The 22,597-nt window shown below is 45.7% G+C and overlaps 1 protein-coding gene across 1 annotated transcript in view; it reads right to left on the bottom strand.

Annotated features, from left to right (window-relative positions):
• NFXL1 (nuclear transcription factor, X-box binding like 1) overlaps positions 1-22,597 on the bottom strand; it is a 588,746-nt gene that overhangs the window by 126,627 nt on the left and 439,522 nt on the right. Inside the window, exon 18 of the mRNA XM_069201637.1 lies at positions 18,937-19,103. Coding sequence (XP_069057738.1) covers positions 18,937-19,103 — 167 coding nt within the window. The remainder of the gene's footprint in view (positions 1-18,936; positions 19,104-22,597) is intronic.

The following is a 22,597-nucleotide window of genomic DNA, read 5'->3' as shown; positions in this document are numbered from 1 at the left end:
CTGTTGTTATCACGTATTGTGGCACTGGGTCTTGGAAAGGCCGCCCTTTGTTTAAATTTATATTGTTCCACCATAGAAGCGAGAGGTATGTTAGGCGGTCTATTAACACCAGATCTAGAAGGCGACCCTGTGCTTGTGACCACTGTGATGCTAGGCACTGTTGTAAGGGCCTCATGTGTAGTCTTGCGTTCGGGACAATGGCTATGCATGAGGACATCATGCCTAGGAGTTGTAATATCATCTTCGCCTGTATTTTTTGTGTTGGATACATGCGTTGTATAATCTTTTGGAAATTTTGAACCCTTTGTGGACTTGGAGTGGCTATTCCCCTCGTTGTGCCTATTGTCGCTCCTAGGTATTGTTGTACTTTGCACGGCAGAATGTGTGATTTCGCATAGTTGATGGTGAAACCGAGTTTGTAGAGGGTTTGTATGACCTGATCTGTGTGGTGTGAGCACCCTGTCAGTGAGTCGGTCTTGATTAGCCAGTCGTCTAGATACGGGAATACGTGTATTTGCTGCCTTCTGATGTGTGCAGCCACTACTGCTAGGCATTTTGTGAAGACTCTTGGTGCAGTTGTTAAACCGAACGGCAATACTTTGAATTGGTAATGTATTCCTTTGAATACGAACCTTAGGTATTTCCTGTGCGACGGATGTATTGGTATGTGGAAATACGCGTCTTTGAGATCTAAGGTTGTCATGTAATCTTGTTGCTTTAGCAATGGTAACACTTCCTGTAGCGTGACCATGTGAAAGTGTTCTGATTTGATGTATGTGTTTAGTGTTCTGAGGTCTAGGATTGGTCTCAGTGTTTTGTCCTTCTTTGGTATTAGAAAGTACAGTGAGTAAACCCCTGTATTTGTTTGTGTATCTGGTACCAGTTCTATTGCGTTCTTTTGCAGTAATGCTTGAACTTCTAGTTCTAGGAGGTCCGAATGTTGTTTTGATATATTCTGTGTTTTTGGTGGTATGTTTGGAGGGATTTGTAGAAATTCTATGCAATAACCATGTTGGATAATTGCTAAGACCCAAGTGTCTGTTGTTATTTTCTCCCACTCTTGGTAATACTGACTTATTCTTCCCCCCACTGGTGTTGTGTGGAGGGGATGAGTGACGTGTGAGTCACTGTTTGTTTGTAGGTGTTTTGGGGCCTTGAAATTTTCCCCTGCTTCTAGGAAATTGTACCCCTCTGTATTGGCCCCGAAAGCCTCCCCTTTGGTACTGTCCCTGGTAGGTGGACGGTGTTGAATGTGAGGTACTGGCTTGTGTGGATTGACCCCGAAACCCCCCTCTAAAGGTTGTCTTGCGGAAGGTGTTGAAAGTGCCTCTGCTCTGCGGGGAGTAGAGCGCGCCCATGGCTTTTGCAGTGTCAGTGTCCTTTTTTAGCTTCTCAATTGCCGTGTCCACTTCAGGTCCGAATAATTGTTGCTCATTGAATGGCATATTGAGCACCGCCTGCTGCATCTCTGGTTTAAAACCAGATGTTCGTAGCCACGCGTGCCTTCGTATGGTTACTGCCGTGTTAATTGTTCTTGCTGCTGTGTCCGCTGCGTCCATAGAGGAGCGTATCTGGTTATTGGAGATGTTTTGGCCCTCCTCAACCACTTGTTTCGCCCTCTTTTGTAGTTCTGTGGGTAGATGCTCAATGAGGTGTTGCATCTCATCCCAGTGGGCTCTGTCATATCGCGCTAGGAGCGCTTGAGAATTAGCGATGCGCCACTGGTTTGCAGCCTGTACTGCGACCCTTTTACCGGCTGCATCGAACTTGCGGCTCTCCTTATCTGGGGGTGGTGCATGGGCAGATGTGTGAGAGTTTGCTCTCTTTCGAGCCGCCCCTACCACAACCGAATCTGGTGGCAGTTGTGAGGTGATGAAAGCTGGGTCTGTGGGAGGTTCTTTATATTTCTTTTCCACCCTCGGTGTTATTGCCCTACTTTTGACAGGCTCTTTGAATATGTCCTTTGCGTGCCTTAGCATTCCTGGGAGCATATGCAGGCTTTGGTAGGTGCTATGTGTGGAAGAGAGGGTGTTGAAGAGGAAGTCATCCTCGACAGGCTCCGAGTGTAGAGACACGTTGTGGAACTCTGCTGCTCTAGCCACCACTTGTGAATATGCTGTGCTGTCTTCTGGTGGTGAGGGCTTTGTAGGGTACGCCTCTGGACTGTTGTCCGACACTGGGGCGTCGTATAAGTCCCAAGCATCTTGGTCCTGGTCACCTTGGCTTAAGGTGGTGTGAGCCGGTGAATGTGACGGAGTCTGTGCCGGTGAAATGTGAGCCACGGGTGGAGGAGAGGGTGGCGGAGTTACCTTCTTCACCAGTTTTGTTTGTGGTGCTTGTTCTTGTTGGAATTCAAGTCTCCTCTTCCTCCTAATAGGGGGAAGGGTGCTTATTTTCCCTGTTCCACTCTGTATAAAAATACGTTTTTGAGTGTGGTCCACCTCGGTGGATTGTAATTCCTCCTCGAATCTATGCTTTCGCATTTGAGAGGACAGTGATTGTTCCTCTGAATAGGAACCGGTAGTTGGCTCGGTTGCGGGTCGTTTTGGCACCGAAACTATGTCCACGCTCTTTTTCGGCTCCGAGGCGACTTTCCTCTTTTTCGGAGTCGAACCCTCTCGGCGTCGATCCTCCTCGGTGCCGCTGTCTCTGCGTCGAGCAGCTTCGGCTCCGCTATCTCGGCGTCGATCTTTGTCGGCAGCACTATCTCGGTCCCGAGATGGCTGGGTGCCTGTGTCTCGACCCGAGTCGGACGATCTCGGCACTATTTCGGCCTTCTTCGGTGCCGATGGTCGGTCACCGATTCTATGGGTTGAGCCATGGCCTGATGGCAGTGGCGTCCCCTGGGCCTGGTCAGTTTTCTTATGTGCTATCTTCGACGTCTTACTCACTGTTTCATGGTCGTCGAATTCGTCCGAGTCCGATTCATGGATCGAGAAGGCTTCTACTTCTTCTTGTTCCTCGAAATCTCAGTGTCATGTCGGCGTGGACGCCATTTGCAGTCTTCTGGCTCGGCGGTCACGGAGCGTTTTTCGGGACCGGAACGCACGACAGGCCTCACAAGTTTCTTCCCTGTGCTCGGGCGACAGGCACAGGTTACAGACCGAATGTTGGTCTGTATAAGGGTATTTGTTGTGGCATTTAGGACAGAATCGGAACGGGGTCCGTTCCATCAGCGTCGATGTCACACGCGGTCGGGCCGACCAGGCCCCGACGGGGGATCGAAAACTACCCCGAAGGGCAACGGAGATGTTATCGTATCAATGCGATGTCGATGCTATCTAACCCGATCCCGAACGCAACAATACCGACGTAATTTTCCGATTTTGAGCTAACTTTCCGTTCCGAAACCCGGAGCGAAAGGAACACGTCCGAACCCGATGGCGGAAAGAAAACAATCGAAGATGGAGTCGACGCCCATGCGCAATGGAGACAAAGAGGAGGAGTCCCTCGGTCCCGTGACTCGAAAGACTTCTTCGAAGAAAAACAACTTGTAACACTCCGACCCAACACCAGATGGCGGGCTATGCACAACATGTGTATCTACAGCGACAGATGCCATCGAACATCCTGTTCATACTCTATTACCTACATCACATAGAATGAGCTAGCATAAAGTAGAAACAGAAAAAAAGGGATTGTTTTTGGATTTCACAGGTTATGATGAAAGTCCTATGATTGTTGAACATATGATATGGCAGAAACATATTGACCATAGGTAAGATCAGAGGGGTACCTTCATTCCTCCATTCCCCATCCAAAGTGATTTTAATCTTGTATATGAAGGGAGGTATACCCAATAAAATAATTACACTTATTTGCTTAATACAATTTTAATTAACCCTTCCAAATCACCAAACAATTGCTCAAAATAATACAGCTGGAAGAGCCCGCCCAGCAAAAGAAGTTGCTGGTGAAGGAGCAGATCTATGAGGAAGAATGCCACCTAGTGTGGATGAGGGGCGTGTGTCCTCTTTTACAGAGAACATTCTTTCAGAGTTAGTAAATTTGATTGATCAATAGGTTCACGAAGTAGCGTGCATTACTTTCCCCATACAAGCCACCCAAACATTTTTGTTCGGTACTTCTACTGAAACCTCAAAATGTAAGAAATTATCAGTCAGTGCTGGGATAACAGTTAAACATCCCAAAGTGTAGTACCTGTTGAGGCTCTTAAAATCTGTCTTCATAAGGAAGTAATGGGGTAAACAAATTGACCTGTTTGAGAGTGACAAGCATCCGCTGGGGTTCCCCATTGCAGGATTAGCTAGCTATACAGTTTGCCTCAAAACTTGCTGATTTTGATAAAGGGCACTCTTCAGATGTGTAAGGCAACTTTGTGGTCTTTTTATAATTTGCAAAGCATGCCATTAAGCCACTTGTACAATGTTACATTCTCAACAGTTAAGACTGCCACTCATTTATTATGGTTTCTGTCTTGCTTTGATTTGAAAGCTTGTCTGATGTTGAAATTGCTTTTACCCACTGTGGGTAAAATCATCTTTGATCAAAAGATACCTTAGTGGAAAGAAGGAAGCTTGGCAGCTACGATTCCCGCTGCACACAATTGGGACATAGGCACTAAGGTCTTTCCAGGAGGACTATCTTACTGATGACCATTTAGAAGTGGACTATATCGACTTGCCATTTCGTCTCTAAAAGACGGATATATAAGGACTTGTGTTTTAAAGTGTATGGACATTCACATAAGTTTGCTCATGATTTGCTGGTGTTTTGTGGTTACTGTACATGTCAAATGTGTCTGTGGGTATGCTCCTTTGTCCCCATAGGATTTGTTAATGATTATTTGATTAATATTAAAGTGTGTATGACATAACAAAAATAATATCGCTCCAAAAATAATTAAGAGATTACTGTAGAGTTACGAGTAGACAAAGTCATCCCTCTGGAGCCAATCTATTTTGTTTCACTTATTCACAAAAAGTAAGGCCTACTTCCTTTGTCCTAACTTTTCCTTATAAACAGATGACACTTGAGTATGGTATAACTTTTCCCAGTGAACCGATAAGGCTTCTTGTCTTTACCAATGGCTTGGCACTATATACAATACAGACCTACTCAAGTGTACGTGAACTGGCAACATGTATACCACTGTGAAATTACAACTATGTACAAAATCCCTCAATATGTCGTAACAAGAATAATCACAATGAAATTCTGGTCGAGGGGGTTTGGTAGAGCCAACACCCTTGCCAACTATGGCAATCTTTTTGATTACATGTAATCAAATGTCTTTATACAGACAGTAACAATGTGACAACAATCTACTATTAGGGGCGTACTGGGTTTACCATATGTTTTTCACAATAAATAAGCCAGGCCGCCTCCCTTTGCAATAACTTTCCAAAATAGACATTGTGGACCTATGGCATCTAGCATAACATTTCCCTGTACACCAATAAAGCCTACTGCTGTTATCACTGGCTTGTCACCATAAGCAACTCAGGCCTACTGTAATGAGCACAAGCTTTCCCACAACCATAAGGCTCACACTCATAAAATTGCAAATGTATATAAAATCAGAGATGTTAAAAAAATAAATTAAAAAAAGTATCTCTCTTTACAGGGCTAAAAAGGCTTATTGTAATGCATGTCTTATATCCCCATGATTTGTTCGGGTGAATCACCAACACCAAAACGCTTGACTAGTATGGTAATTAGTGAAATTCACGCCTGAATGCGGCTTTAGCAAAATATAATGATAACCCATCCTTATAAGCCTGCTATCTTTAACACATGCTATTCACAATGAGTAGGTCTTTGTTATAATGTTTCATAATAAAAAGATAAAACCTGTGAAAACTGGCAAAACATTTCCCTATGAACCAATGAAGCTTTTTCTCTTTACCACTGGCACTTTATCAAACACATGCCTCTTCAAGAGCACATCAACTGGAAACCACCATGCAGACAGTTATAAAATTACAAGAATGTAGAAAGGTACGGCTTTAAAAACAATATACAACCGCTTTCAACAGGGCCTTACAAGAATCATCAAAGTGAAAACCCCCAGGGTTTTCAGAGTGGTAGGTCAATGTCAAAACCCTTCCCTACTACAGTAATCTGTATATGGAACTAATTATCTGTCTATAGCCAGTAGCACAACTGCCTTTGTCTTATCTTTGTCATAACAAGCAGACCAGACCTATGGCACTAGACAGGATATTTCCCAGTACATCAATCAGGTCTATAGCTTTTCACAATAATCAACTCAGGCCTACAGTTTTCAGTGTAAATCTTTGTACAAGGCAACCATTAGAAAAACAATCATACATTTAGAAAAGAATACAAAATGACAGATGGCTAAGCAAAATGGTATTTCTCCTATGAGGGCCTAGCAAGGATTCTCAAAAGTACACCATCTATATCCACTGTTCGTCACAAGGGGTAACTAGCACCGAAATGTTTGCCTACTATTATAATCTGTGAGATTTCAGGTAACAAAATAACAATCAGAAGGCTTAACTATAGAGTAATAATAATCAACACTTAAATGACTATTGACTTCAACATATGTTTTTCAAAATAATTGTCAGGCCTAGTACCTTTATCATAAATGTTCATAAACAGATCAGGCCTACAGCCATGATCAATGGCTTGCTACAATAATCAATTTAGTCCTCTATCAAATATAAGCTTCACCCTTGGCCAAAAAGTGCAATACAATCAGTCTTTTTTAGTCAAATAAGCAAGTTTGACCCAATCAAATCCTGTTCTCTGGGGAACCAAAATGTTGATGGACCCTAAGCCCTTCTCTCAGCAGTACTTTTAGAACAGTCTTTTTTGTTGAACACATAAGATCAGGTGACATTTGCACTGTCAAGTAAGACCTAAAAATCCATGTACAATTGTATAGCCTTGTTTATTCCATGCTGCTCTCAAATGCAAATCTGCATTCTAAATTCTAAAGCTAATAGTGGAAGGAGAGGGTGTCAGACTGCAATACATTCTACACAGCTGTTGTCCTCCCTTCTGTGCTGCTGCCAGAGAAAGACAAACACCATAAATTATCTAGTTATCTAAGACATTTGTACAACATTATAATGTCATGCGTATGCACCTGAAAGTTCAAGCTGAGACAGCTGGATAAACAAAAGGGTTGCAGCTGAATGGAGGGCAAGGACTTTTTGTGGAAGCACACAACTTCTGTCCATTCAAAAATGTACTTTGGTTACCAACATATGGATAGACGCAAAACCCTCTCTAGTGATACCCACATAATTATCTGGTGACAGCTATGCTGCCAAGCTACACCACAAAAATGGGCAAAATAAATATTTTCTTCAAGAAGTGTGCCACAATGCCTCAAAACATAAATAGCCCCTGTGTTGTGTTATCTTTTATCAAAGGGAGTCCATTTGTTTACTCTTTGTCAGATGGCTCACTCTACTCCTATACCACGAGCGAGAGGTTTCAGTTTGACAGCTGTGAAGCTAGGCATTTGACAGGAATAATAAAGGCCATGGACTAAAACGGCATCAGATTCTGCTCCTTTTTATTTTCTTTCTTGGTGAACTTGACACACCTGCAGCATGGGTACAGCTTCCTTTCTTGCAAAATCACAAAAAAACATATTGATGAAAGATTCTTGTCTAGTTACTCCTCCGCAGTGGAGAGCAAGAATTAAAATCCACACAAATAATTGTTGGAAAGTGACCCCTTTTTGGGTACCCAGCTCTTCATGCTGGTGATTACTGCTATCTGATGCCCAGAGCATGTGATCTGACCATTAAAACATGTTGTATTTAGCTTAAAATCTCATTGGGGCACTTACCTTTCCTATAAGGCCATGCATGATACATGGTGCAGAAATACACCCTTAGCATGGAAAGTTAAATGTCTCCTGTGGACTGCAACACATATTGTACCATTCACTGCAGTAGCAGTGAAAACATGGCTTCAGGCCTACCTTGTGTATTCAGAAAGCAGCAGCGTGAAGCCTGCTGTCCAGACCTGTCAAAATTACCTTTTTAACTGGAAGAAAAACCTGATTTTAATATATAAAGTCACCTCTAAGAACATGTTGCTGCCCACAAAGTCAGCTGCATAATATTTAAAAACGTGTGACATTATGAATGGCATGCTACCCCAGTCATTAAGCCAAAAACACCATTGTCACTTGAAATGAGTCAGTCAATTTTCTATTGTAAAGAAGGAAACTTGCAATTATGATCACTGCTGGATGGTCATTGCCAAGGAGTTGCGCTATAGCACGATCATGCACAGCCTGGTAAAATATAATTAGATTTGTGACCCATGGGGACTTTCTTTGGCTTTCGTTACAGAAAATAAAATAGGGGTATATAGTCAGGGTTAGTGGAATTATGCGATTCTGTAGCTGTGGTGTTTGCGCATAAATATGAATTTGCCACATAATTCATCAGCTGCTGCATAATCTGCAGATTTTAACACAAAGTTGTTTCAATTTGGATCAAAAAGTACTAACATCACGGCGACCTGTGTCGTCACACAGTGGAAGGCCCTATATGCAAAGTTGACTGAGCATCTTTCAGTTGCTTTTTTCCTTATTTGGATGTTAAACTGGTACTCATCAGCTGAAACCTTTGCCCAGGCGGTGCTAACATACAAAATGAAGTAATATCATCACACAGTGTGTCACATTAGGTCGCATAGTTTGCCTTTTCTTGCTGCATAATTTGGTTAACAAATTTGGTCCTCCATTGCCACATAATTCTAGTGACTCGAGGTATATTTTGCTTCTGATCCTAGTTTGTACTGAACTTGTACTAGAGCTCCTTCCAGAGATACTTTTTGTATATTCTTGACCATGACAGATTTGATGCACCTGTTTTTCCACTGTTTTGCTGATCAGTTGCCTTGGCCCGAGTTTGGCACTGCAGTGCCGCCTGCAGCGTCTTCTTCTTGTCAGTTGAATGCTCCTCTGTTCAGGACCAAAGAGGGACTAGGCTACATAGACAATTTAATAGCTTGCAGGCAGCCCTACTGGAAGGCCATAAACCAAAGGTAGATGTCCTGCAGATCCATAACCAACAACTGATTCCTGCAGGTGCATCACAGCCTCAAGTATGTAGTTTTAAGGAGAGACATGTCCCTACTTAACTGTCACTGAAAAGTCGTTTGTAAGTTGGTGAAAAACACACCAATAATTTGGGAGCAGGGCGCTGGATCAGTGTTGAAGGGCGAGGAAAAGGAACTGACATCATCGTGCTAAGTGTGCCTACGTACTGCTCCATGCTGTCATTTCCGGATGACACCTCTGCAGAGTCCACTGGCATCACCTACCGGCACATGAGAGCAATTGCTGAACAGTTTCTTAATACAGTTTAACACATTGGGGAACTCAAAAGGTGAGGAATTTGCAGTTATCAGTATCCATCAACAATGAACATACTTTCAGGTGCTTTCTTTGACACTCTGCAGAAGCAAAGAGAAATGTTCAAGATCACATCCTGGCTATGAAGAGTGTCCAAGAAATTTCCATTTCAACTCTCTGATACTAATATAACACTATTTCAGCCTCAACAAAACAAAAATGTCTTACATAATTAACATACGATTCAAAGAACAGATTCTTTCAGCATGATGAAAATGCAGAACCATTCTCTTCATGCTACTCAAACAACACTAAGTAAAGAAGATGTGATAGACAGAAACAGCAACACAAAGGTGATGAGGATTTGGCAGAATGAGGCTCAGCGTGGAGCAACACAAGCCACCAGAGATTACTTGAAGGGAATGTTTTTTTGGGCTTTGATTAAGAGGTAAATGGCTGGGATGTAAAGCACTATTTCTGGATGTTACATAGCACGAACAAAAGGAAACTACGTTTTTTAAATAACAAGGTGCTATTAAGACTATGCATATATTGACAGTGAGGGCCAAAGTGGAAGTTTAAAGTTGGTTAAGTCAGTGTACCAGCCCCCAGATAATTCATGGTCTAATGGTTTCCCACTTTGTTTTTAGGTGTATCGCTTCGAAAACATTTGAGATGGGAGTTTGGCAAACCAAGTACTAGGCTTGTGAGGGGACACAAAAAAAGTACAACAGTAAAGAACCGGATGATCATGTAAGGGATGGTTTATGGTTGAGTAGGGAAGTTAGATGCACTTTGTATGGCTAAACAGCAGAAGGGGAAACACTATCTGATGATTCAAAGCAACTGGGTGTGCTGAGACTATAAAGTTGCACGATAAAATGCAAAGAACAATATTAGTGATCAAACTAAGATTTGGGAGCTACTTAAAGTAGCTACTTAGTATCTCAAGTATATGAGATTTGCATTCTCCTAGTAATAGCCTCACAATACTTAAGGAATTATAGGGCATGAAGGTCAGAGGTATCACTATAAACAGTTACTTAAAGCAAGCAAAAAAAGGAGGTCTAGAGGATTTTCATTATTGTTATTTTCACAGGTCAAAGAAAAGGATAGTGGTTACATTGAAAACAGCTTATAAGAGAAGAGGTTTCCTCTCTTTTGTATAGACGATATACACCAGAATCAATCATGTTATCTGCACATCTTCCCTACCTGACAGAATAGATAGAATTGTATTCTTAGATACCAAATTCAAATCACATTCAAGTCATATACCAATGACTGCGCTCATGGACAGAATAATATAGGTGTTAAGGCAACTACAAAGACTCTGGCAGCAAGGTGAGGCACATTTTAGGGATCGGGTTTTAACCAGAAACAGAAACCATTACTTAATAAAAAACAAGCAAGAAGACGTGACCTTGGAGGCAGCTAAATCAGTCAACACGGGGCATGGGAGGAAATAAGGCCATGAGCTCACTCCAGAAAGTGAAATTAAGTTATTACAGCAAATAAACAGAAACACACATGGACAAACAGAGTTTACAGATGCCTGAGACAGTCCAGAGGGGAACCGGATGTCGTGCTGTGAATAGCAGGCCCTTTCTAAAACAAAACAATTCCTTTATGGTACAAGTAATAAACAGCCTAGACAATGACGATTAGATGGAAAAAGAAACCACATAGAATACATTAAGCTTAAGGTGGGTTGAAAAGCAATGACTACTTTAACATATCAGTAATAGACCCTCCACCACAAGGAGAGTTTAGATCATTGAGAGATAAAAAGCTGCATGGAGGCAAGAATTTTGTCAGAGTTAGAATTTAATGTAGAATTACATTTATTTTTAAGAAGCTAAAATAACTGAAGAAGAATCAACAGCTATATTATCATTTTCAAAGAACCAGGACTGGGTATGGTTACAGCTATGTTTTAAGTGAAATATTGAAAAAAGAAATATTTTGCCCCCTTAGCCCTCTACTTTTTAAAAAATTCCTTTGGGGAACCATGAAAAACTGTTATCGCTCTTTACAATACATCTGGTCTGGGCAAGCCCAATCCCACAGAAAGAAAGGAGAATAGCCAGACGTCTGGAGCCCAGCACTGAAGAGGCTCCACCTTGAAGTTTGGGCAGAAGGGATCAGGCAGCTGAGGCACCTGGGAGGTCTTTGAACACACCACTTCAAACCACCACGTTGAAATGTCCCAAAGTGTTGAGCAGATGGGATGGGGCAAGGGTGGAGTGATGGATGTGCAGCTTCTAGAACTTTCCACCCACTTAAAAACACAGCACAAGGAAACAAATATTAAGAACTTTCTGGACTTGGGGGCAATGATGTCAAAGGAATGGCCATTTGGAAAGAGAAGCCAGCCACCTGAGTCTATTTCAAGGATGGACTTGAGCACTTTTGTTCTTCAGCTGGCAACCAGGGACTAGGAGTGTTTCTCCATGACCAAAGGTGCAGTCCCTTTGCACCATCTGAGGGACAAAAGAGGGATTGACCTGTGGGAGGAGGGGGACACTGGAGGATTCACCCACAGTTTCTGGGAACTGGTCCTGTAGATGGGTGATCTCTGTTAGGAGGGGTCACTAACTTCACTGCTGAAATACATGTGCCCTGCAAAACGGCTCAAACCATGGGGCTTTGGGAGTGCAGCTAAAAGGGTATTCTGCTGGCAGGCTACGGAGCGGCTGCTGAGGAAGCTCCCAGTAAATGGAGTACCAGAAGCCCAAACAGGGGCCCTGGGGTCAATTCAAGTATTAAGGACTGTGAAGGGGTATGTATGTGCCCCCCCTTGGAAGATCTATGACTCTGGGGACCCCATCCACTCGGACCTGATGCAAGGTAATCTGTCCCAGGTGCCCACATTTCCCAGGACTGAAGATAACAGATAAGCCTCGCTGTGCCCTTGGTTGCCGCAATGTGCATCTCCAGGTCTCTGCGCCCATGTTTGGGGAAAGCGGAGTGCACAGTGCATGACCGTCCATCACCAATTGACGTGGGCGGGAGGAACAAGATGCTGACTCCTGTGCCAGGACAGAGAAGTGTTGGCTAGGTGGGGGAACTGGCCGGGCAGTGCAGGAGTGGGCTCCCAGTGCTGCCCCAGAATTAAGCACATGCTTGGTGCCGCATCAACAAGGAAGGAGGTCCTGCATCTAATAAAATTTGAAACACGGCGCAGGGCCACTTTTTTGAAGAGTGGTGTGGTCAGCTAACAGCTTTGATTTGGTTCTTGTGGTGCTCCAGTGGAACATAGGCCCACCACCAATGGATTAAAAAGTGTGTTTTGACCACTGTCGGAAGTGTAGAAGACACGTAGAAAAGCTTCCTCTAGAAGTTGCCATGACTCCAATAGAGGCTTGTTCAGTGTAGAAGCACTCCAAGACCACTGTTGGTAACTGGTCCTAAAGCTGCAGTGGCAGCATGTTGAAAGTAGAAGACAGACTCTTGCACGTTATATTAAATTGACCATAATCTAATGACAATGATAGAGGTGCCAATGGCAAAATATACGGGTTAATGAAGTTTATTGTAAGTTGGTAAAATTCAACATGATCTATAATGGTGTTGTACGAGTCCCATGACACATTTTTTTTTTGTATGGTGACACTGACAAAACCATGAAGCCTGACATCCGATAATGACATCACCTTATACTGTCTCTAGTACTGAGGGGATACTGTGTTCTTAGAGTTCTGACCTCGCAAGGGGTGTGAACCTTGGGTTCCTTCTGCCTATTCGTAGATATTGCTCAGTGAATGTGTAGTATTCAGTAGTATGTGCCTAATAAGGAAAATGTTACTTACCCATTAAGCATCTGTTCGTGGCATGTAGTGCTATAGATTCACATGCTGTGCATGCTCCTGCCATCTAGTGTTGGGTCCAGGGTGTTGCAAGTTGTTTTTCTTGAAAGAAGCATTTTTGAGTCATGGGATCGAGTGACTCCTTCTTCTCGGTGATACTGCGCATGGCCATCGACTACTTTGTTAGATTGTTTTCCCGTAGGCAGGTGAGAAAAGAGTGTAGAGGAAGTACAGGGAAAGAGATATCCATGCAAATGAATCTACATATGTACAACTATATCAAATATAAAGCAACTGAAATGTCCATAGCCGTCCAAGGAGGAGGGAGGGTCCATGTGAATCTACAGCACTACATGCCACGAACAGATGCCTACTGGGTAAGTAACATCTTCTATTCCATGGCATGTGTGGCTGTAGATACACATGCTCTGCATAGGCTGCAAAGCAGTCCCTCTATGAAAGAGGTGGCTAGCCTGTGGGAGTTGCAGTTGATTGGTAAACTGTTCTCAGCACTGCTTGGCCTACATTAGCTTGCTGACTTGCAAATACATCTACACAATAATATTTTTTAAATGTAAGTGGTGTAGACCATGTAGCTGATTTACAAATGACAGCTATGGGTATATTTCCAAGGAAAGCCATAGTGGCTTCCCTCTTCCTGGTAGAGCGGGCTCAGAAGTGACAGGAAATTGTAATTTTGAGTACATTTAACTATCCACCTAGCTATGCTACTTTTGGATATTGGATTGCCTTTATGAGATAATGAGACAACTATAAAAAGCTGTTTAGTCTTTCTGAACTCTTTTGTTGTATCAATATAGAACATTAATGCACGTTTAACATCTAAAGTGTGAAGAGCTCTTTCAGGAACTGAGTCAGGCTGTGGAAAGAAGACTGGTAACTCAATATGGAACTGAGAGACCACCTTAGGAAGGAACTTTGGATCAGTGCGAAGAAACAGATGTGATAGCAACTAAAAAGGCCACTTTCCATGAGAAGTACTGAAGAGGACATGAGTGAAGTGGCTCGAAAGGAGGACCCATAAGCCTAGTAAGGACAATACTGAGGTTACATGATGGTCTAAGGGGCATTCTTGGTGGAATGACCTGTTTAGGACCTTACATGAATGCTTTATTTACTGGAATCCTAAAGAGGGATTTGTGTTGTCTGTTTTATAAGTAAGCAGCTATAGCTGTGGAATGTAAGTGAATGGAACTGTAAGCTAAATTAGCTTTTTGTAAATGAAGCAAGTAACAGACAATGGGGGTCATTCCGACCTTGGCGGGCGACCGCCGCCTGCCAGGCAGAAACCGCCATGCGGTCGCACTCATGCGGCCCCCATTCCGACATTCCCGCTGGGCTGGCGGGCGCAAACCAAGTTTGTGCCCGCCGGCCCAGCGGGAATGAGGCCGCAACACAGAAGCCGGCTCCGAATGGAGCCGGCGGTGTTGCGGCCGTGCGACGGGTGCAGTTGCACCCGTCGCGCTTTTCACTGTCTGCTAGGCAGGCAGTGAAAAGCTGGCCGGGGCCCTGTTAGGGGGCCCCTGCACTGCCCATGCCAGTGGCATGGGCAGTGCAGGGGCCCCCAGGGGCCCCAAGACACCCCTTACCGCCAGCCTCTTCCGGGCGGTGAAAACCGCCAGAAACAGGCTGGCGGTAAGGGGGTCATAATCCCCAGGGCAGCGCTGCAAGCGGCGCTGCCCTGGCGGATTATCGCGGTGGGGAAAAAAGCACCGCCAGCCTGTTGGCGGTGCTTTCAGTCATAATGGCCCTGGCGGTCTCGGACCGCCAGGGTCAGAATGACCCCCAATGTCTTGGACTGTAGCTTTGATGAGATTAATATGTTTGGGTTGATAGTAGCAAACAAAGCCTTTCCACTTTGCAGCATAACATGCTTTGGTAGTGGGTTTACGATATTCTATAAGGATGTCCATGCACTCTGCAGGCAGATCTAGAGAAACAAACTCTATGACCTTAGGAGCCCTATTGAAAGGCTGAGGGATTTGGGGTCTGGTCTGTTGAGAAGTTTCACATTGGGGACTAGTGAGAGATCCATTACTGTGGTGAACCAGGGCTGGCATGCCCATGTTGGAGTTACAAGGATCATTTTGAGAGATATTTGCCTGATCCGTCTAACTAGAAACAGAATGAGAGCGAAAGGAGGAAAAGTGTAGGAAAATATCTCTGACCAGTTCATCCATGGAGCATTTCCCTTGGGTTAAGGGTGTAGGTACCTGGAGGTGAAGTTTATGCATTTTATTTTTTCAGCTGTGGTCGAAAAGATCTATCCGAGGTGGTTCCCGCTTTCGGAAGTAACTCTGAAGGACTAGTGGGAGGCACTCCCATTTATGGACTTGTTACTGCATTCTGCTGAGCAGGTCTGCAAAGTCTTTGTATGTTCCCGGGAGATACTCTGTGTAGGAAAATGCCACTGTGGGCATGGTTACCCCCTAACATTTTGCCTTTTGTTGATGCAAGCTATGATTGAAAGTGTGCTGGGACCCTGCTAATCAGGCCCCAGCACCAGTGTTCTTTCCCTAAAACTGTACCTTTGTCTCCACAATTGGCACAGCCCTGGCACACAGATAAGCCCCTTCTAAAAGGTACCTTTGGTACCAAGGGCCCTGTGGCCAGGGAAGGTCTCTAAGGGCTGCAACATGCATTACACCACCTTAGGGACCCCTCACCCAGCACATGCACACTGCCTCACAGCTTGTGTGTGCGGGTGGGGAGAAAAAGACTAAGTTGACATGGCACTCCCCTCAGAGTGCCATACCCACAACCCACTGCCTGTGGCATAGGTATGTCACCCCTCTATTAGGACTTACAGCCCTAAGGCAGGGTGCACTATACCACAGGTGATGGCATAGCTGCATGAGCATTATGCCCCTACAGTATCTAAGTCAATTCTTAGAGATTGTATGTGCAGGGAAGCCATAAAAAGTATATGGTCTGGGAGTTTGTCAAACACAAACTCCATAGTTCCATAATGGCCACAATGAATACAGGGAAGTTTGGAATCAAACTTCTCAGCACAATAAATCCACACTGAGGGCACCTTAGAGATTCCCCCTGCATGCCAGCCCAACTGCTAGTGCTAGGCTGACCAGTTTCTGCCAGCCTGCCACGTCCAGACTAGTTTCTGACCACACGGGGTGAATGCCCTTGTGTACTCTGTGACCAGGAACAAAACCTGTCCTGGGTGGAGGTGCTTCACACCTCCCCCTGCAGGAACTGTAACTGTAACACCTGGCGGTGAGCCTCAAATGCTCAAGCTTGGTGTTACAACTCCCCAGGGCACTCCAGCTAGTGGAGAGCCTTCCTGTGGACACTGCCCCCGTTTTTGGCGGCAAGTCTGGAGGAGATAATGAGAAAAACAAGCAGGAGTCACCCCCTCAGCCAGGTCCACCACTAAGGTGACCAGAGCTGATGTGACCTGCTCCTTAGAAAATCCTCCATCTTGCTTTGGAGGATTTAGCACAATAGGATTAGGGATGTGGCCCCTCCCCAAAGGGAGGAGGCACAAGGAGGGTGTAGCCACCCTCAGGGACAGTAGCCATTGGCTACTGCCCTCCAGCCCTAAAACACACCCCTAAATTCAGTATTTAGGGGCGACCCTGAACCCAGGAAATCATATTCCTGACAACCTAACAAGAAGAAGGTCTGCTGACCTCAAAACCCAGCAGAGAAGAAGGAAGACGACAACTGCTTTGGCCCCAGCCCTACCGGCCTGTCTCCTGATTCAAAGAACCTGCAACAGCGACGCATCCTGCGGGCCCAGCCACCTGCCGACTCAGAGGACTGCCCTGCAACTCCAAAGGACCAAGAAACTCCTGTAGACAAGGGCCCTGTCTAAAGCAACAAGAAGAAAACATCTTTAAAGGGACTCTCACCTCACTCCAGAAGCGTGAGTCCCCACCACTCTGCACCTGACGCCCCTTGCCCGTGTTCAGTGAAACCAATGCTGCAGAGAGAACCCCCAGGTGACTCCAACGACGTGTCCACCCTGAGCCGACCTCTCTGCACCCCCCACGACGATGCCTGCAGAGGGAATCCAGAGGACCCCCCCCGACCGCGACTGCCCAGTAACAAAGAAACCCGATGCCTGGAGGATGCACTGCATCCGTAGCCCCCAGGCCTGTGAAGAACCAACCACCGGTGCAGTAGTGACCAGCAGGCGCCCCTCACCTTTGCCCAGTCAGTGGCTGGCCCGAGAAGCCTCCCTCTGCGCCCTGCCTGCATTGTCAGAGTGACCCTCGGGTCCCTCCATTGATTTCTATACAAAACCTGATGCCTTGTTTGCCCACTGCACCCGGCTGCCCCTGTGCCGCTGAGGGTGTATTTTGTGTGCCTGCTTGGGACCCCCCACCCCCAAGGCGCCTATGTTATTTGGGCCCTTCTGACTTCTGCGTCTGACCCTGTGTTACTGGTGCTGGGTGTTTGGGGTTGACTTGAACCCCCACCGGAGGGCTGCCTATGCCCTGGAGACTGAACTTTTAAGTGCTTTACTTACCTCAAAAACTAACCTGTACTTACCTGACAGTAACATATTTCTGACAGTGAGCTCCAAAATGCACCACAGGCTACATACAGCCCCATTCGCTCTCTCCTGCTGAATGGATGTGTCTCATTTGCTACACTTGTTGTTTGTGTGATGTTTGAATTTTTCACAATCCCGAAGACTTCAGTGATGTAACACTGATGACAGCACCCCCATACCAAAAACTGTTCTAGCACCACTGTATTCTGTGGTGGGTTGTAGTGCTGGGTATAGAAACGGTACCAAAGTCCAGAGGGTCAAATTAGCACCAAAGGCGAGCCCGCAGGCGAAAACCCAGATAGGAGGCCGCTCGGGACCTGGGCCCTATAGGAATTCCAGAGGGAGCCAGCAACATGCCAAAAAGGCATAGCATAGGATTGTGGAATTCCTTTATTTGCTGTGGTGTCGCCAACAGATCTGGAACTTCCAGTTGCCACTAGACCAGGGTCAGAATGGACTCCGAAGCAGACCACCTTTGGGGGCATGCATGACCTGGAGGTACGAACCCCTTACAGCTTCTAGGGAAACAGAGTGGTGGGATGGGGCTGACTCTCGCTTGGACTTCTTGCGCTTCTTTTTGGACTTACCTGAAGGCTCAGAGCATGAAGAAGACTGGTCAAAGGAAAGACCATTGGAATGAGATTGGGACCTTTTTTTTAGACCTCAACAGATCTGGGTCTTGCAGTACTTTGCTACAAAGAGCTTGTTTCCTGATTTCAAAGCGCCTTGGATGTATCAAGGTGAAATCCCTGCAGGCCTTAGAGTCAGATTCTAACCCTAATCACCACAGGCAAACCACATGTGGGTCAGTCACAGACATCTGTTTGCTACATCCCCCATGGGGTTTAGCCCCTGTGGACTTGGGAAGTGACATAATTCCCTTGCATATTGAATAACGTCTACAATTTAAAGTGTCAATGAGATAAGGGTGAGCTCCAGATCTGTTGACTGACGAAAGATCTGCTGGTGCAGAAAGAAAGGAACTAATGTCATCACACATGGATAACACCTCTGTAGGGTGGCGCATGTCACATTTGGTGCAGAATGACACTGATGTGGAGCTGACAGCACCAAAGGCTGACACGCAGGGTTGTTGCTGAAAACATTTCTGGATCCAGTCTGATGCTTGGGGAATTATTCAAAAGGAAAGGAATCTACATTTAAATGTCTCTATCAGAAAAAAACAGTTAAAGCCACTTACAAATACTGCTGAAAATACTAAATAAACACAGATGTAAAACAGGGAGCTTATTCAGTTCTTTCTTACGCACATGCACTCCACATAAAGAGTGGAGATCTTGCAATGACATTTCACTCTCATCATCTGAACACAAGGCGGGCATTCCCCAGAATGACATCGCAAACCACATAGGTGAGGGCAGCCGGGTGGACGAGGTTTGGTGCATCCTTCTTCACATACAGCACACTCCTTGCCGCACTGGAAAACAGAAATATTTTGAAAAGTACATTATACATCGGTCTGCCCATCCATCCGTCTATCTATCTTCATAAAACAATTTTCAAAGTATTGCAATTCTAGAGTTGGAACACAGATATAAGGCGAGAATCTTACAGAAATACCTGGAAAATCTCCCCGCAGGAAATGTCTTGAGTAAAGTGGCACTTATTCAATGTCCTGTATATTTCTGTCTTTACAACCTTTAGATTTTGTCTCACTAGTAGGATAGCTGTTACATTCTGACTAGTTGATATAGTATGCAAAGAAGAACTCCACTCCTCGGTATATGAACAAGTGGCATGTAATTTGTTTGGTTACATCATCAATTCTACACAATGTCTTCATTTAACTAGTATTAGTGAAGCATGGCCATATGAATCTGCTGAAATCCATAGTATGGGCTACATTATAAAGGGGTCCACCAGTATAAAGGGTATAGATGTATTCTATGTAACTTATGAGACCATGCCACAACACTGCGGATTACACTGCAGTAAAACCGTTACTGGCAATGTTTTCTAAAACTGTTTAACAGCAAGAACATGTTACTGAAAAAATCTAGGTTATTAACAGGAAGAAATTTGTAATAATATGCACCTTCCTGGTATTACAGTGCTTATTGAGCAGGTCCTCAAGCAAGCTCACCTCGCCATCTGGTTGCCTCCCCCTCTGCTTGTTTGCCAACGTCTGCCAACCTCAACTCCTTCAAGTCTGTCCTCAAAACGTACCACCACTGACTCAGAGAAACCAAGAAAGAAGCATTCACCACCCACATCGAAGAAAGCACCAGCCACGCTAGAGAACTCTTCAGCGCTGTCAGAGAATTCTCCTGCCCCTCTGCCACCAAAAACATGATTCCCCCCTCCCAAGTCCTCTGTGACAAACTATCAGACTACTTCCACCACAAAATTGCAGACATCTACCGCAACTTCAACCTCCCACCCACCTCGCCCCACCTCCCCTGAATCACCAATAGGAAGCAGCTCACCACCAAAGATACCTTTACCATCATGGCGTCCATCCACTCTGGCTCCCTGATGGGCTCCTGCCTGCACCACTTCTACAACCTGGGAAAGGAATTAATCGGAGCACCCCTCACGGAAATCCTAAACACTTCCATCACCACTGCCACTGTCCCCAACCCCTGGAAACACGCTGAGGTCAAACCCTTTCTGAAGAAGCCCCCAGCAGACCCGAGAGAGCTCAAGACCGCCCTATCTCGCTACTCCCCTTTCCCGCCAAAGTCCTGGAAAAGACCACAATTGCCAGCTCTCGGACTACCTTGAACACAACAACCTGCTCAACCTATCACAATCTGGCTTCTGACCAAACCACAGCACTGAGACCACCCTGATCGCAGCAACCAAAGTCATCAGATGACTCCTAGACCTCAGTGGATCAGTGGCCCTCGTCCTCTTTAACCGATCCACAGCATTCAACACAGTTTCCCATCACGCGCTCATTACTAGACTCTACAGCATCGGCAGACAAGAAAGTGCCCTCAACTGGATCGCCTCCGGCTGTACTCGGAGGATGCGCCTCCCACCCTATGTCTCCACCCCCAAAGATATAATCTGTGGTGTCCCCCAGTGCTCCTCCCTCAGCCTCACCCTTTTCAACACCTACATGATCCCCCCCTTACCGGCGTCGCACAAAACCACAGACAACATCTCCTAAGCCTCTCCTTCAATGACAACGACACCACCTCCACATGCTCCAACTTCCAAAACACCATGACCTACATCGACGCTTGAATGAAAAACTGCCTCAAACTAAACTCAGACAAAACAGAGATCCTCAACTTCGGAAATAAGCCATCCTCCTGAACAACTCGTGGTGGCCAAGCACCATCAGCCTCCCTCCCACACCCTCCAACCTCACATGCAACCTTGGAAACATCTTTAACACACAACTTACCATGAAGCAAGAGATCAATGCCATCTCCTCCGTCTGCTTCCACATGCTCCACAACATCTTCCTTTGGATACCCTTCTCCATCAGAAAAACAGTCACCCAGGCACTCATCTCTAGCCGCCTAGTCTACGGGAATGCACTATAAGTCGGAACCACTAAGCAGCTCACTAACCGCCTTCAAATTATCCAGAACACTGCAGCAAGACTCATTCTCAACTTCCCAAGAAGAACTACTATCACCCCCCACCTCAAGGCTCTCCACTGGCTTACAAGGTCCTCCACAACACCGGGCCTGCCCATCTCGACAACAGATTCACTTTCCACCAACCGACCAAAGAACTTTGATCAGCCACTGTCGCACAGGTCCATGTCCCCTGCATCCAGCACAAATGACTTCGAGGACCTTCCTTCTCCTACCACACTGCTAGATCCTGGAACAACATCCACCTACACATCTTCCTTACTGGAGACATTCAAATAGCAACTCAAAACCTGGCTCTTCGACCGCCTTCTCCCACTGAGCCAAAAACCGAGCACCTGAGCAGTGCCTGGAGACCCCCTGGGGTGACAAGTCTGCTCTTTACAACAACCTTCTGATTTATTGATCGACTCTGCTCTGGTGAGTTGGTTGCAGGTTGGTCTGCTCTCCTTTGATTGGTCAGTTTGTGCCCCCGTGTTTTGCTTGTTTGACTCTCCTGCGTAGCCCCGCTGCCTTCTCGCAGTTTGTTTTCACCTTCACCAGCCCGCCCTCCTCCTCATTGTGGTCCTCCCACCCCAGGACCTACTTAATGGCAGCAGCGGCGCATGTACATAGTGTGCGCACCGCTGGAGTGCTGAAGGTGCACCACGGCAAGCCCATCTGTGTCCATCCGCACCAGGACCGCGCCCAGTGCCAGGAATCCTGGCTCTCCCACTATTCGCTGATACTCAGCTGCAGAGCTCTGTAACTTGGCCCCATATAAACAAAGACAATAACTGCTGCCGCACTTCCACCAGGACCACGGTCGGACCATTTGCTTGCCTCCAATGCTGCTTCACCTGCAACACTGGACCCACTCCACCACTCTCCAATCCTGAGAAACAACTCCACTGCCTACTGCTCAATGCAAAATTCCTCTGTAATTACACAACAGAAATACGGGAGACCATTAACACCCTCAGTCCGGACCTGATGTTCATCACTGAGACCTGGCTCACACCCGCATTGGCCCCCCAACATCACCTGCACTATCCCGCAAGGCTACAAGCAGATTCACAAAGACCGCCACAACAAACATGAATGAGGCTTCACCATCATTCATAATGCCAGCCTCCTGTGCGCCACCATCGAGGAACAGGCGTCTCGCCTCATGGAACACCTTAACTTCCTAATCCAAACCAACGCCAGAACCACCATCAAAGGAACCCCCATGTACTGACCCCCCCAGGACCCTGCCCCGCCTTCTGCAAGGCTATTGCCGAATTCATTACGCCCCTGGCCATCGACTCGAGAAACTACATGTTTTTAGGAGATCTCCATTTCCACCTGACTACCTCCAATGACCACAACTCCACCAACC

The sequence above is a fragment of the Pleurodeles waltl genome, chromosome 1_2 (assembly GCF_031143425.1).
Source record: "Pleurodeles waltl isolate 20211129_DDA chromosome 1_2, aPleWal1.hap1.20221129, whole genome shotgun sequence".
Taxonomy (NCBI): domain Eukaryota; kingdom Metazoa; phylum Chordata; class Amphibia; order Caudata; family Salamandridae; genus Pleurodeles; species Pleurodeles waltl.
The sequence above is the reverse complement of the archived record's forward strand: the minus strand, read 5'-3'. Positions and strand labels throughout refer to the sequence as shown.